General features: G+C 49.3%; 1 protein-coding gene across 8 annotated transcripts in view; it reads left to right on the top strand.

Annotated features, from left to right (window-relative positions):
- Positions 1-11,566, top strand: part of RNF144A (ring finger protein 144A) — a 115,327-nt gene extending 103,761 nt beyond the window's left edge. For 7 of the 8 annotated variants that reach the window (XM_082427596.1, XM_082427595.1, XM_082427590.1 and 4 more), the window contains 2 exons: positions 8-97; positions 7,359-11,566. In XM_082427596.1, coding sequence (XP_082283722.1) covers positions 8-97; positions 7,359-7,490 — 222 coding nt within the window. In that variant the 3' untranslated portion in view covers positions 7,491-11,566. Of the gene's footprint in view, positions 1-7; positions 98-5,378; positions 6,958-7,358 lie in introns of those variants that run through there. The other variant, XM_082427594.1, reaches the window with a different exon arrangement.
- Positions 11,567-15,428: the final 3,862 nt, after the last annotated feature.

Raw genomic sequence — 15,428 nt, 5'->3', positions numbered from 1 at the left:
TTCTCAGGATGACTTCCTCCTGATCCATTACGATAAAGGGCCCTGCAGGAACAAGCTGGGCCATTCCAGGGCATCTGTCATCTGGCATCGGACACAGGTAGGAGGCCGCTCACCTCGAACTCTGACCTCCGGGGGGAGAGAGGGAGAGAGACTGTGTGTGTACACGTGTGTGGGGTTTCCAGGAGACTTGCCAGTTGGTCCAAGGTCTGTTATATAGAAAAACAGCTAGTAAATGGGGTTCCTGCCTGAATTTTTCCCGGACTAAGATTATGCTTTCAGTAGGCCTGGAATAAATAGGCACCACACTTAGCCCGTGATGATTCTTCAACATCAGGCTTTCGATTGCTTGCACCTACTCTTGACCTTGGTAATGACCCACTGTGCTTAGTCAATCCTTGCATGGCCTTTAATGGAAGAGCTTTCCATAGAGGCTCCCAGGTGAGCAAATTAGTCACAGAGAAGGGTAAGAGGGAAAGAATGGAAAGGTCCCTGGGTGGTGATGTCTCTGCAGCTGGTGCGGTTATTCATACTTTCAACACATATTTATTTCCTACTGTGTGCCTGGCAGTATTCTAGGAGCTGGATATACTCCAGTGAATAAGATAGATGCATCCTTCTCTGATGGAACCCACATTCCATGTAGGGACAGATAATGTATATGTACATGATGTGAATTCAGCTATAGGGGAGGTGTGACTGGGGAGGGGTCTTTTAGATGGTGTGGCTGGGAAGGCCTGTTGGAGCTGATGTTTATGACCGAGCATTGAGTTTTGGGGAGCTGGCCGTGGGAGTAGGTGGGACAAGGCAGAGGGGACAGTCCAGGCAGGGGGGACGGAGATGGGCTGATGGGCAGAACTATGGCGTAAAGGTCCGTGGGGACAGAGCAGCAGGAGGCAGCAGTGGTCAGAGATGATCAGAGTTGACCCCACGGGCTTTGCAGGCTGAGGTGCGATCTTCGGGGTGTGCTCTGGGCGCGGGGGCAGCCCACCGAGGGGAGCTGCAGGCAGGACCCAGGTGTGCGCCAGCTCCTGGGTGCGGGGAAGAGCCTTGATGGGCTCCGACCATTACCACATTCTCGGCATTTCTCAGCACAGCCTTGAAGCAGGCTGTCTGGGAGATGCAGGAACGGAGACTCAGGCAGTTTTTTGGGAATAGAAAGAGACCACCCGCAACTGTGCTTCTTCGGTGATTCTCACTGCAGACCACGTGGCAGGGTTGATGAGTCCACAGGCGGCCGGACAGTAGACGGTCCTGGCTTTGCAGGCCGTAAGGTCTCTGTTGCAACTATCAGCTCTGCCTGGTAGGGAAGCAGCTGCGGCAGACAGTATGTCAACAAAGGCCCATGGCTGCATTCCAGGAAAACGCTTTAAACAATCAAGTGGTAGCATTGACTGTGGCAAAGGTTGCACAATTCTGAGTGCAGTAAAAACCATCAAATTGTGCATTAAATAGGTGAGTTGCGAGGTATGTGAGTTATAGCTCCATAAAGTTGTAAGAACCAAACTAAACAAAACGGACTGTGGACCGGATCTGGCCCGAGGGCCAGTCTGCCGACCTCGGTGTGGAGAGTGGATTTTAGCTGCATTTTATTTCGTCCTCCTGGCCAGTACGGCCAGCTCCAGTGCTCGCCCCTCCACCTCTGCTGTGTAAAACAAGCACCCCAAACAACAGAAATAGACTCCCTCGCAGTTCTAGAGGCCAGGAGTCTGGAGTCGAGGTGTGGGCAGGGCTCCCTCGGAAACCTGTAGGAGGGGCCCTCCTGCCTCTTCCTGGCTCCTGGCCATTCCCTGCAGTCCTAGCTCCCGGCTCCCAGGTGCGTCTCTCCAGTACTTCATCTTTCTCTGTGCACACCTGTCTCTGTGTCCAAACTTCCCTTTGGATGAAGACACCGGTCGTAATGGATCAGGGCCCATCCTGGTAATGTCATTTTAACTTGATTCCCTCCATAAAGACCCTCTTTCTGAATAAGGAGCTGCCTCTCCACGTGGCCTGAGCTCCCTAAGAGCATGGCGGCCGGAGCCGTGGCAAGCTTCCCAGGAGAGCGTGAGAGCCGTGGAAACCGTTGTCACCCTGCCCGATAACAAGGCTGGGCTGGGCGCTCACACCTCAGCCCTCGTGCCCGTTTATCCTCGGGAGTGAGTCACGTGTTCCTGGGGTCCTGGAACAGCTGCAGTTCCTGGTAACAGTCATTTAGAGAACGGGCCCTTGAGAAGTGCAGAAGCCTGGACGGGGGTCCGTAGCCTCCCTGTTGTTGAGGAAGGAGCCTGGGGGCACCCCCCACCAGCCTCTCTCAGCATCGTCGGTCGGCACCTGCCAGGGGCACCTGCTGAGTGCCAGCTCTGAGCCACATGGACAAAGGAAGCCCCCCGCCCCCGATCTCAGGCCCCTCTCGGTGCTGGTGGAATTGAACAAAGGCACTCGGGGTGCAGGGGTCTCTTCCTTGGGGTGTGAGGAGCCCTGGAGACACGCAGGGTTGTAGACAGATGTCCACACATTAGTGCTGGATTTGGGGTAAACAATAAAACATGAGTGAACAGTGTCAAAAGGAAAGTAAGGGAGTCACAAAAACTAGCAAAACGTGTGACATATAAACCAGGAACGAAGGCCAGAGGCTTGGGAATTAGCGAGGGACATGGTGTGCAGTGGAAGAGCCCTACCCAGAGCAGACATTCGCGTACAATCACAAGACCAATTTGCTCTTAAGCCTTCAGTTTTCATAGTTAGAACCACCTCCCAGCACAAGATACAGAATCTCCGTTACTGAAAGGAACTTTCGCTCTCGTAATTCACTTTTAGAGGTAGAGCATCCACGTGGAAGCTGAGAAAGTCTTCATTTCCCTTGTGAGTCTCCTGGTTTTCCGTCCGATTGGTGGCCTCCATTCCCTTACCTCTCAATGCCCTCGCGAACATCCTCTGGAAACACGCTTGTTGTGGAGCGCCCCTTGCCTTTCCCAGTGCTGTTCCAGCGATCAGCCATCATGCGTAAGAGACAAGGGCGGCATTCCTTTCTCAGTCAAGTAAAGCTTCTTCCTTAGGAGACTGGCACCTGACAAGGGGGGTCTCACCCACACTGGCTCTTCCTTTCCTTCTGAGCAGGAGACCCATCTCCCTGTAGAGAGAGCTCACTTTTAGCCCGAGGGCGGCATTTAACACGCGGCTGGTTGCTGATGTCTGTGCTCACCTGTGCTGGAGGTGCCCTCACTCAGCCCCCCGGGCCGGGCCACAGGCAGGGGCCTCGCACAGTGACCTGTTCGGAGGGTATTTTTCGCTACGCTCAGGAAAATACACACAAGTCGTGTCTTGTTCTTGAACTAGACGCCCAGGCCTCTCTGGCTTAAGTACTGGGGCCTTTGGAGTCGCTCGTTGGCCATAGATTTTGCACTGGTGAAATGAGAAACTTGGACTGGATTATCATCCAGGGTCGACCGTGGTTTCATTATTCTACGTTTACAGGGAGGTAGGACCCGCGCTTGTGACCACGGCAGGGAGGGGACGTCGTGTCAGCCCTCTGTGTGCATTCCTAGAGCCCACGCCCCCCTGGGACTGCAAGGCCATGTCTGCCTCACTTCGGTTTCCGACCTGGCGGCCCCATCGAACTCCCAGCTTCATGCCCACCTGGCTGCCAGCGCCTCCACTTGGAGGTCTAACGGTACATTTCAGATAGAACAGGTGTGAACAGAAGTTTACACTTTCCCTCAAGATCGCCTCCTCCTCCAGGTCTCCCTCATTTCGGGAAGCGCACCCCCAGCTTCCGTATCTTCTAAACAAAAGACCTGGGCCGCCCCAGGGTTCCCACTCCCCCCAGCACCCCTCCACTCCGGCCACATCACCTCCTTCCTGCTCCCCGAACGCTACTCCCAGCCTCCCTGCACGGGTAGCCGTCCTCACCTTCCCTGCTGGGGTCCTTCTCCTTCGGACAGCAGCTCGGCGGTCCCATCCTCAGAGACGGCTTCCCGTCACTCCCTTATCAGGCCCCCGTCTCTACCTGCCTGACTCCTGCGGGACCTGCCGCCTCTCCTGAGGCTGTTTTCAGTGTCCTGACTCTGTTTTTGTGCAGAAGTTTTTCATTATCTGCGTCCATCTCCTCCTCCCAACAGGAGAACCCATTCTCTCAGAGGACAAAAGCAGACCCTAATTCCCTCGCACTCTATCCAGTTCAGAACAGCAAATGTTCATTAAGCAGAGAAAAGAGGAGCTTTGTGGTGGGGCGAGGACGACTGCAGTGGGAGCGATCAGTAAACGTTCCACGTAAGCGACGCAGCTGCCACCGGCCCTCTTAGCTCATTCGTCCCCTGACTCAACACACACGCAGGGCCAGCGTAGTGAGAACATTCAACAACCGGCCATGGGGCGGCAGGGGGCAGGCCGACTTTGTAGGGTCGGTCGCTTTCTGTGGCGTCAGCACCCCCAGGATGGCTTGGTGATGTTTCAAGTTGCCAAGGTGATGTCATTGGATGGAGAACTGGGAAGAGACATGGGAGCAGCCCCCACGTACCCCAGCACAGCCCTCGGCCAATGACCCGGCCTCTGTGCAGTCAGGCCTGGGCGCGGCAGACACCCGGGCTGTGTCCGATGCCAAGTTTCAGTGAATTAAAAGTGTCCCGTTCATCTTACCATCTCTTTGACTTGGGTTAGTGTTCCCAAGCCCTGGAGTGGTTTTGTCACAGAACTCTCTGGGGGGAGAGGATTCAGAAGCTACTAGATTCCATTGAACTGGTTCATCCTATAAACACATATTGGATGTTTGTTAAGGCAGAGCCACCAGGCTGTGCACAGGGGCTTATGATGGTCACACAAACTGTGTCCTGCTCTGAACGAGTGTACCTCTTGAGAAACTGTCTGACGGGTTAGCCGTTCCTTTAAATCAAGGGTTTGCCAGTATGAATGATCCCCGTTTCACCGTGATTCCTTCTTCGTCCTTCTGTCTCCTACAGTGTATCATTTCTGCCTGACACGTACTTATAAGATGCTCACTAAGTGATTTTTTTTAAAATTAATTAATTAATTAATTTATTTATGGCTGTGTTGGGTCTTCGTTTCTGTGCGAGGGCTTTCTCTAGTTGCGGCGAGCGGGGGCCACTCTTCATCGCGGTACGCGGGCCTCTCACTATCGCGGCCTCTCTTGTTGCGGAGCACAGGCTCCAGACGCGCAGGCTCAGTAGTTGTGGCTCACAGGCCTAGCTGCTCCGCGGCATGTGGGATCTTCCCAGACCAGGGCTCGAACCTGTGTCCCCTGCATTGGCAGGCAGATTCTCAACCACTGCGCCACCAGGGAAGCCCCTAAGTGATTATTTTTGTTGTGAGGTATTTGCTTCCTGTCTCATTCTTTATTGTTGGCTGACTTCCTTCTGACAATATCTGTATCCTCCCATCACCAGTTGGGACCCACTGGGTAACATCGCTTGTTCAATGGCATGCAAAGAAAGAGACAAGATAGCCTGAGTGAAAATGAAGATGGTGTCTTTCTTATTGACCAAGAATGTGAGCATTTGGTGAAGGATTTTGGTGTGTTATCAGTGCAAGAGTCCCTGGCTCCCTAGAGACTGAGAAAGTGTCCCAGGTGGTTGAGGTTATTCAAGGTGCCCTGCAGATCAGTGACGCCTTCCTGGGGGGTTTTATGTATTCTGAAGTATCTGTGTGCGTGATTTTAACATAGCATGATCTGAATCCACACCACGTAGTTCCACCATTGACATCATGTTCAGACAAATGGACTCAGCCAGTCGGCAGAAAACACAGATTCTTAGCATGAGCGCAATCTAATTTAGAAACACAACATGGTGTGTGTGTGTGTGTGTGTGTGTGTGTGTGTGTGTGTGTGTGTGAGATGGTTTTCCGGCAGAATCTAAGGGTGTACTTTCATTCACGCTGCTGTGATGCTGTAGTGTAGCATCATACTTCTGAGCTGATACTAGCTCTCGGAGATCTTTTACTTCATCTGCTTATTTTATAATTGAGAAAACTGAAGCCCAGAGAGGTGAACACATTGAGTCAGGATTAGAACCATGAGCCCAAGGGGTTCATGTATTTATCGCTCTGAACACTAGGTGGCGGACGAACTCCACCTTCTGATTCCGATTCTGGCCTCTAGCAGCTGGTGGAGGGGACCAGTTAAAGAACAACCCCCCTTGCTTCTTTGTCCAGCCCCACTGCCTGATTTGAATGACAGTATGTCTACATTTGAGGCTTATTTCCTTCGGCATTTACTCATACCTAGGGATAAACATATGTTTTTTAAAAAAATCAAAATTCCTAACAGTAAATGTTGGGTTTTAAACTCCAGGAATAACACAGGTCTGGTCACCCGCTAATGCACCATGCCTGTGCCTTTCTGTTCTCCCACCTGGAATGCCTTCTCCCACTCATTTTCGTTTACCACCCACCTCCTCATAATCCTTATAATCTCAACCATTTCCCATTGCACGCAAAGTCTCCTGCCCCTGGAGATGTAGGTGTCTGGCTCCTGAGCTCCCTTTACACCCTGGAACCCAATGGCAGTTTTTGTAAAGTGTATTATTATCAGTTGTAGTCATGGTCTCTTTCCACCAGACTGGGTGGTCCTTGAGAGCCAAGATCTAATGTGCCTCTGTGTTTGCCACACCTAGTACAGCGTTTGGCTCAGAGGAAGCTTGTTGCTTAACTGGATGTATAATTGGATGGATGTTTGGGTATTTAGATGGAAGGAGGGAAGGGGAGAGAAGGGAAAGGAAGAAAAAAAGGGGAAAAAGGGAAGGGGGAGTGAAAGGAAGGAAGTGAAGGGAAGGAAACATGGATGGATGGATGGATGGGTAGGTTAGTGGATGCTGGATAGATGGATGATGGATGATGAGTGGATGAATAGATGGACTGATGGATGGATGGAGGGATGATATCGGTGGTAGATGATGGAAGCATGCACGGGTGGGTGGACGAGTAGATGGAGAGATGATAGATGTATGGAAAGATGGGTGGATGTTGTGTGTATAATAGATGGATGGATGGATGGATGGATATAAGTGGGTGGATGATGGGATGGACGGGGTGGATAGATGCGTGGATGAATGGATGGATGGATAGATGGGTGGATATAGGTGGGTGGATGGTGGATGGATGGTGGATGGATGGGTGGACAGATGGATGGATGGGTAGATGGATGGATGGGTGGATATAGATGGATGGATGGGTAGATGGATGGATGAGTGGATATAGATGGATGGATGGATAGATGGATGGATGGATGGATGAATGGATGGATGGATAGATGGGTGGATATAGGTGGGTGGGTGATGGATGCGTGGGTGGTTGTGTGGTTTATACTTTAGCTATCGAACCTACAGACCAGCCAACTCACCCTCTGCTCCTCTGTTTCCTTCTTGCAGGTTGTGGGCATTTTTGCTGGATTTGGGCTCCTGCTCTTGGTGGCCTCGCCTTTCCTGCTCCTGGCCACTCCGTTTGTACTTTGCTGCAAGTGCAAGTGCAGTAAAGGCGACGACGACCCCCTGCCCACCTAGAGGAAGGCGTGCTGCTGGAACAAGACCCCACCTCCGGGAAGCGTGGTTCTCTCCCATCCCCACCCGCCGTCCCCCTCTCACTAAACATCTTTCTTGCCTTATGTGCCCCATTGAGCTTCACAGTGTCACGCCGGATGCCGTGATTTCAGGGACTGATATCAGATCATTGGCGGAGGCCCCAGGTGCAGTCACCTCGGCATGGGGGAGGCAAGGCTGGCATGGGTGGGGCACGTCCCACAGAGTCGGTCGGTCTCTGCAGACTTGACAAGGGAGCTGCTGTATGGAGCACCAGGTAGTGGTAGACTAGGAACGTCTGGTGTTGCTTAGGAGACCTTCTCTCGCAGAATGTTGTCCGTCTCCTCCTTGGCTTCAAGCTGGCGCCACGTTGCTGAGAGAAGAAGTCTTTTAAGGATCGCCTCTCACTTCAGACAGAATCCAAGTGTTCTGACTTGAGAAAAGCACTCTGTTTATGACAACTCTTTTTATTACTAATGGCATTTAGTAAAATCCTTTTTAGAAGGTTTTTTTTTTTTTTTTTCCAACTGAGTAGTGAAAAATCAACAAGGTGCATTGAAACCATCCTATGCCTTTTCTTGAAATGTGCATTTTAAGAAGTTATGGTTAAATGACCTTTCTGGCTCGGCCACTTTTCAGGAGATTGAGAAAGCCTTATGCGCTCTTTGTGTTTTTCTTGAAACTTGTGGAGACTTTTTGGATGCTGTAAGCTGTGTACTGTTATCAACGTGTTTCCTGTATCGTTGCATTTCTTTGAAAATACTGATGCATTTGAAGGAACATGTCCATCCTTAGGTTTGCCTTTTGTTTTTCTCTCTCTGGTGATTCAGCTCAGCTCACAGGGCTCCTCTCTTTTCACCCAAGTGTCAGTAAATATTTTTTCATGTCTTCGGAAACCAAATGTTTTACTTGGAAATAGTTCTGCTGAGAATCCCTGTGGTTTGGCGGTAGCCTCAGTCTCCTCAAGCAGACAAAAACCAAGCAAATAGTGACATTGATGCCCAGAAGGGGGGCCTCCTATCAGGGCTGGGGGGCTCCCAGGGCCTGGGGGAGAAGCTTCCGGAGGTTCACAGTTTTTGTAATGACTAAGTTAATTTGGAGACATCATCGTAGTTCCAAATCCTGTTGCTTACCATTTTGCTTACCCTGCTGAAAAAAATCTTCCATTTCACTTAGTTATTTTGATTGGTCTTTTACAGGCTGTGTGTGTCTATTACCATGGCAGCAGGATGCCCGGATCAGTAAGACACACGGAACTCCATCAATTGCCTTTGGACAGTGTGTTCTTTACAGAAAGTTGACTTTAATAATGGCTTTTAAAGGGCAAACTGATTGCATCCAACTTGGGACTTCTAAACATAGTAGAAAGGCAAATGTTGTAGATTTATCATGGTGGAACTTTTTTTAAAGCTTACTAAGCATTCCACAAAGGAGTAAAATGAAAACAAACCCTGACTTTTATCTCAGTTGTTTGCTTGTGGCAAGCACATCTGTAAAGTGTGGTGGTGTTTTACATCCTTGACTTCTGCGTTTGTGTACCTGTCTCAGGTCCTGGTTCCCGTAGAGAGATGTCTTTATTTCCTAACATTTCATCAGTTAGGAGACACAGGCTCACCTCACTCTTCCCCTCTAGTATTGATTTTCTTTTTGAAACTGAAGCCATTTAGGAACCCAGTCTGTGTCAAAATTACATGCAAAATATCCTCCTTATAATTGCAGTTTGAAAACTCAGTAACAATAAGAACATGCCTGGGACCGTCTTTCCGGATGAAGCCTGAGCACCAGGTCTCTGTAGCTTGAGATGTTTTGATCGGGCCCGGAGGTAGAATGGCTTTTCTGGAGAGAGTGACAACTCCGTGAGGCCTGAAGATGAGGTTGGTGGCCCAGGCGTGAGACCACATCGCGATCTGTGAGTGCGCTTTAAAATTCGTATGGAATACAGCAGGCTCGTGGCCCGTGTCCAGTGGTCCACGGAGCAGGTCTTCATCATCCCAGGTCATCCTGCCTGCGCTCGCTACTGCCCGTTGCATACAGACGTCCATACAGTAGTACCCCCTCCTTTGGGGTGGGAACCAGAGCCTTTGGAGAGGTAGCATTCCCTGGGTCAGCGCTCAGGTCCCTTTATTCCTAGCGAGTCGGGCTGTCTTGTCTCTCCTAGAAGAGTCCATGGGCAAATCATGCACATCCAGAGCACCAAACATCCCTGTGCCTTTACCTCTGACAGGCTCATAGCACGTGGTTTGACCCAGGTAGGGAACAGCGGAGATTCTGGGGCCGGCCGGGGCCAAAGCAGCACCTACTTGCTCTGAGGTTTTGCATCAAGCATGCCTCAGAGTGCTCAGTCTAATTCAGTAAAAACAAAACTAAAACTGTCTACTCCCTAGAAAGATACCAGCGGGAATCGCATTGAGATCCTTACGTAGACTTGCATCGCCCCCATCTGACTCCTTTTCGTTCAGGGAGGAATGCCATCCCATTGTTTGTGGGGACGCCGTATGAACCAGGCTTGATGTCAGATGTAAACAGGATGTGGGAAGGTGGCCCGCGGTTTGGGTTTTGACCTTTCTGTCCCTCCCAGTAAAACCTGGGGATTCGATGCTTAGGAGGTGGTCTTGATTAAAAATGACACTTTTACAGGTGGTTTTCCTGCTGACTCTGGAAAGTCAGCAGGAAAAGTCTCTGGAAGCACACGTCTGTTTATTCATTTAGAGGCCTTTAAATCTGGGGACGAGGGGAGGAAGAGGACGGAGACAGACCACGGCTGACCCTGCCACTGTCCGGGTGGGGTTCTCTGAGTCCCTTTGGTAACTGACAAGGCCGTGAGGTCTCCCCGGCCGTGCCCGGTCTCCCAGCTTGATCCTGCCCTGCATCCTTCAGCCTGGCGAGCCGAGCTCGCCATCGTCACGGGGGACCAGCGCCATCAAAGGCGTCTCTGTAGATGTTCACGGGGCAGAGACCGACCTGGGACCTGAGCATGCGCAGAGCCTTAGACTGCACGCATGGCTGTCCAGACCAGTGTCGGCTCCACCTCCAGGGGGAGCTGCGGACTGAGGGACCAATATCCGCCACCCCTGGCATCTTTTTAAAGGGGAACAAATTCTCTTTACAGCATATTATTGCACAAAACCGGTTTAGCAAACCAGGCCGGTTCCCGGGGGAAGGGGAGTATCAGATATGCAAAAATTACTCCAAGATGATTTTATCTTCCTCTCCTATGTTACAAATGTTAAAGGTTATTTCGCACATTAGAAGAGAGCATTTTTCCCTTGGTCGTCTTTAAAAATGAGAGGATTGGAAAGAACCAGGGTGGGTTTTTTGTATATTTCTAAGATTCTCGTTGATTAATAAATACCCCGGTATGTGTATATAAATCACAGTAAAATCATCAAGGGAAAACATTTTGCATGTATAAAGCTTCCTGAAGGTCTCTTTAAAAAATACCAAAGCTTGTTTATTCCTTATCATTAACGCAAGCCCTTATGAAAGTAAACAAAATAAAGCGTTATGACTGGTATTGTCAAAAATGCCTGCTGGAAAGAAGGGGCTACATTAAAGCAGAATGACGGGTGCATCCTAACCAGGAGAGCCTGCTGTTTGGGTGTGTAAAGCCCGTGGTCTCCCCGTCCTTGGTTTGCACAATCCTGTCTTCCGAGATTCCAGCAGCCTTCAGGGAGGGGTAGGTACCCGACCTTTCCTTCATTCCATGCTCATTTTACCATGGGTGTATTTTAATCTTGTATAAAAATATGCATGAATGAGTCATGCACATGTATACATTATGTATTTGACAAGTGGTGGTAAAAACAAAAAAACAAAAACAAGTTTGGTTTGTGTTTTTGAAATGTCAGTACGTTTTGTGCCACTAACACTGTGATGTATAAAAGAGCTGTTTGAATGCCTTTTAATGTTGTGTTTTGTACTTTGGAATCATATGGAAAAGTTTGATTTGTAATTTCAATACATATTTTAAGTGTATTGTGTCTTATGTAGTTTGTCCCCCCCCTTTAGAAGGGATTTCTTTTTAAAGATATTTTGGCTGGAATACAGGTTACTTTTGTAAATCCTGTCTGGCTCCATCTTTTTTATACTCTTAGTTGACTGTTGTCTTGAAGATTGAAAATATTTTGAGGATTGGAGGTGGACGGGAAGGGGAACTTCTACCACCGGGAAAACAGCTTTTTAAAAAAAAAAAAAAAAGTAATAATTAACATAGGCTAGGATATTGTTTTGGGTGTACAGCATAGTGATTCAATATTTTTATACATTATGAAATGATTACCACAGTAAGACCGGCTACCATTTGTCACCGTATAAAGTTTTTACAATCTTTTCTTTTTTATTGGCGTGTAATGGCTTTACGGTGTTGTGTTAGTGCTGCTGTACAGTGAAGTGAATCAGCTATATGTATACATATATCCCCTCCCTCCCATCCCGTCCCCCATCCACCCATCTAGGTCATCCCACAGCACCGAGCTGAGCTCCCTGTGCTGTACAGCGGGTTCCCACTAGCTCTCTGTTTTACACACTGTAGTGTATGTATGTCAATCCTAATCTCCCAGTTCATCCCACCCTCCTCTTCCCCGCCGTGTCCACCCTTCCGTTCTCTACGTCTGCATCGCTGTTCCTGCCCTGCAAATAGGTTCATCTGTACCATTTTTCTAGATTCCACATACCTGTATTAATATACGATACTTGTTTTTCTGTTTCTGACTTACTTCACTCTGTATGACAGACTCTAGGTCCATCCACATCTCTACAAATGACCCAATTTTGTTCCTTTCCTTTTTATGGCTGAGTAAACTTATTGACTATTTTCCCTATATTACATTGCATCCCTGGGATCTTACAGCTGGAAGTGTGTACCTCTTAACCTCCTGCACATTACCTTGTCCATCCTCCAGCCCCCTCCCCTCTGGCAACCACCAGTTTGTTCTCTGTAACTATGAGTCTATTTCTGTTTTGTTTCGTTTGCTTGTTGGTTTTGTCTTGTAGATTGCACATATAAGTGAAATCATAGATTCTTTGTGTTTCACTGTCTGACTTATTTCACTTAGCATGATACCTCCAGGTCCATCCACATACACTGAGGTTTTATCTCTTGGGAATGTTCTCAACTCTGTTCTGCAGCCAAAACGATCTGGGGCGCTGGGAAGGTGAACCCACTCAGCCTACCCTGTCTCCTTCTCACGGTGCCAGCCCAGGAAGGCGGCATCGGAAGGCATCCCAGCCTGGCTCCTCTACCTACATCCACGGAGACAAGCACTTGCAAAACTACCAAAGTTTACAAGACCATCATCAAAATCAGTGATCATCCTTTCACTACTGGGAAAAAAAGAATAAATATGGATTCTGTGTGTTTAGCAGGGGAAAAGAATAGTAACTCTGAGTGTTCCACCTTGATTTTCCTTTGCTTCATCTAAACCTCATGGAAGAATGTACGTACCTCACTCGTTAACTTGAAATGAAAGGCTAGACATAGACAGTTAGTTACCTGTCCTATGGCTACGTTTTTAAAACCACCCTTAGAATCTGGAGATGCAGATGGAGCGAGGAGTGTTGTGTGAACTGGGGACTCGTTGCTAGCACTGAAGACACAGAGTCCCTGCTCACAGGGACTCCTAGTCTGGAGTGAGGCAGGTCTGCCCATCAGAGATGATGATTAGTGATCTGCTGGGCCACCTGCAGCCCTTCAGCCAGAGAAGGCTGTCAGGAGGATGAGCTATGTGAAGTGGGTCTTGGAGGTGAGTAAGGGTCAGCCAAGCAAAAACGAGGGCTGGAGTGTTCAAGGGAATGGCCCGGTCCAGCAAGTGCAAGGGCTTTGGTCAGACCAGCACACCGGAGCTGAACTGTCACTCAAGCGTCCACCTGCGGTGGGCATAGCGTGAAAAGCTCTGGGACTCGACCTTCATTCTAAAGCTACGGGGAGTGGGTCGGTTTTCTAGGGCTGCCATAACAAAGCCCCACAGACTGGGGGGGCTGAAATAACAAAAATGTCTTCTCCCACAGTTCTGGAGGCCAGAGGCCCAAGGTCAACGGGTAACAGGTTTGGTTCCTTCTGAGAACCCCGAGCGAGGAGGATCTCTTCCAGCCTCTCTCCCAGCTTCTAGGGGTTCGCTGGCATCTCAGGCGTTCCTTGGCTTGTTCATGCCTCAAACCAACCTCTGTCTTCATCTTCACATGGTCCTTTCCCGGTGTGCCTGACTGTCTCTGTGTCCACATTTCTTCCTTTTATAAAGACACCAGTCACTGGATTAGTCCCGCCAGGGACTAATCGTCCAGGATGACCTCATCTTAACTTGACCGTTTTCAAAGACCCTATTTCCAAATGAGGTCACATTCACAGGTGCTGGGGGTGAGGATTCCAACATGTTTTGGGGGGACACAGCTCAGCCCAAAGAGGGAGCATGGCCCATGGGTGGACAGCCCTGCCCGAGTGAGACCGATCACAGAAGGCAGAGAAGACCCAAAGGTGGGGGGCTGCCGAGCCTCCCCCGCCCTGAAGCAACCCCTCCCCACTCTGGTTGGACCTCAGTTCTTCAAGCTGACCTGGAACGTGAGAATCACCCCAGAGGACACTCTGCTGAGAAGCAAACTTCTTTTAAGCAAAATAAATCTGTGTGTGTGTGTGTGTGTGTGTGTGTGTGTGTGTGTACACATGGGCGCATGGATTCGTCCTCCCCACAAAAAATACTCCTCTCTGTACCAGCACTCACCAACATCAGCCTCTTAGGGGACCCAAACTGCAGGACGTGGGAGGGTGTCGGTACTAACCACGGCTTGTGTGCCTATGAGGGTTGCTGCGAAGGTCGACCTCACCGTGTGCCCTGTTCCTACGGGAGAATGTAGCTGCTGATGTGGCCAGATCCGGAGACAGTGTCAAATGCTCCTGTTCCCTGGGCTCTGTCTCAGCCCCTGGGTGACTCAGACGTTTAAAGATAGCCATTCCTGCTCATTACTGGTTTTTTACAATTCTTCCCTTTCTAGCGTCTCTCAGGGTGTGCGTTTTAGGAATGGGGCCGACACGGGACGGGCGGCAGAGCATCATGGTCAGGAGTGCAGCCACCGTGCTCAGGGCGCCCTGGGCTCAGGTCCCAGGTGGGTGACTTCCTAGGCATGTGACTTCCCCAGGGGGTCCCTTTCTTCATTTGAAAATGAGGGTTAAAATACTTCACAGGATTTTTTTTCTACTTGCTTTTTTCAATATTTATTTAAATTAAAAAAAAATTATACCATTTTTAAAGGTTACTTTGCATTTACAGTTATCACAAAATATTGGCTCTATTCCCCGAGCTGTGCAATACATCCTTGAGCCTGTCTTACACCCAATAGTTTGTGCCTTACATTCCCTCTCCCCCGCCCCCGTGTTGCCCCTCCTCCACTGGTAACCACTAGTTTGTTCTCTGTATCCTTCACTGGACCTTTCCAAGGATAAATGAGAAAATGTAAGTCAATCGTAGAGTGTTGGGCAACATGTCAAGTCATTGATGAATTCCGGTTCTGATGTGGGTGACGGCTCCACCAAGAATAGTCACTCACATCCTCCAACCACAAAACACCGAGGGCCTCTCCCCCTCTTCTCATTCTACGACCCGTGAAACATGCCGGATCCGATCACTTTTCCCTCTGACATCACAGCCCATGCTGCCAGGGATGCTGGTGATGGTTGTGCTGGACTCTTCAACACAAAGAAAAACGGAGTAAAATTCTCCATATGGGAAAACCAAAAGTCATTCACTTGTCCCCCTAGGTAGTTATTTGGGTCTTTTTAAATACATATTTTAACTCATTCTATATATAGTTTTTATCGACTTAGAAAATCCACTCAGAATGTCCATATATTTAATGCAGTTTTCATCACACTGGAAAGCTCCAGGAGAGCATAGTCTGTTCTCACGCCTCAGAATCTCTCTGTTTATCACAGCT

The sequence above is a fragment of the Balaenoptera physalus genome (assembly GCF_965194825.1).
Source record: "Balaenoptera physalus genome assembly, chromosome: 15".
Lineage (NCBI taxonomy): Eukaryota > Metazoa > Chordata > Mammalia > Artiodactyla > Balaenopteridae > Balaenoptera > Balaenoptera physalus.
The sequence above is the reverse complement of the archived record's forward strand: the minus strand, read 5'-3'. Positions and strand labels throughout refer to the sequence as shown.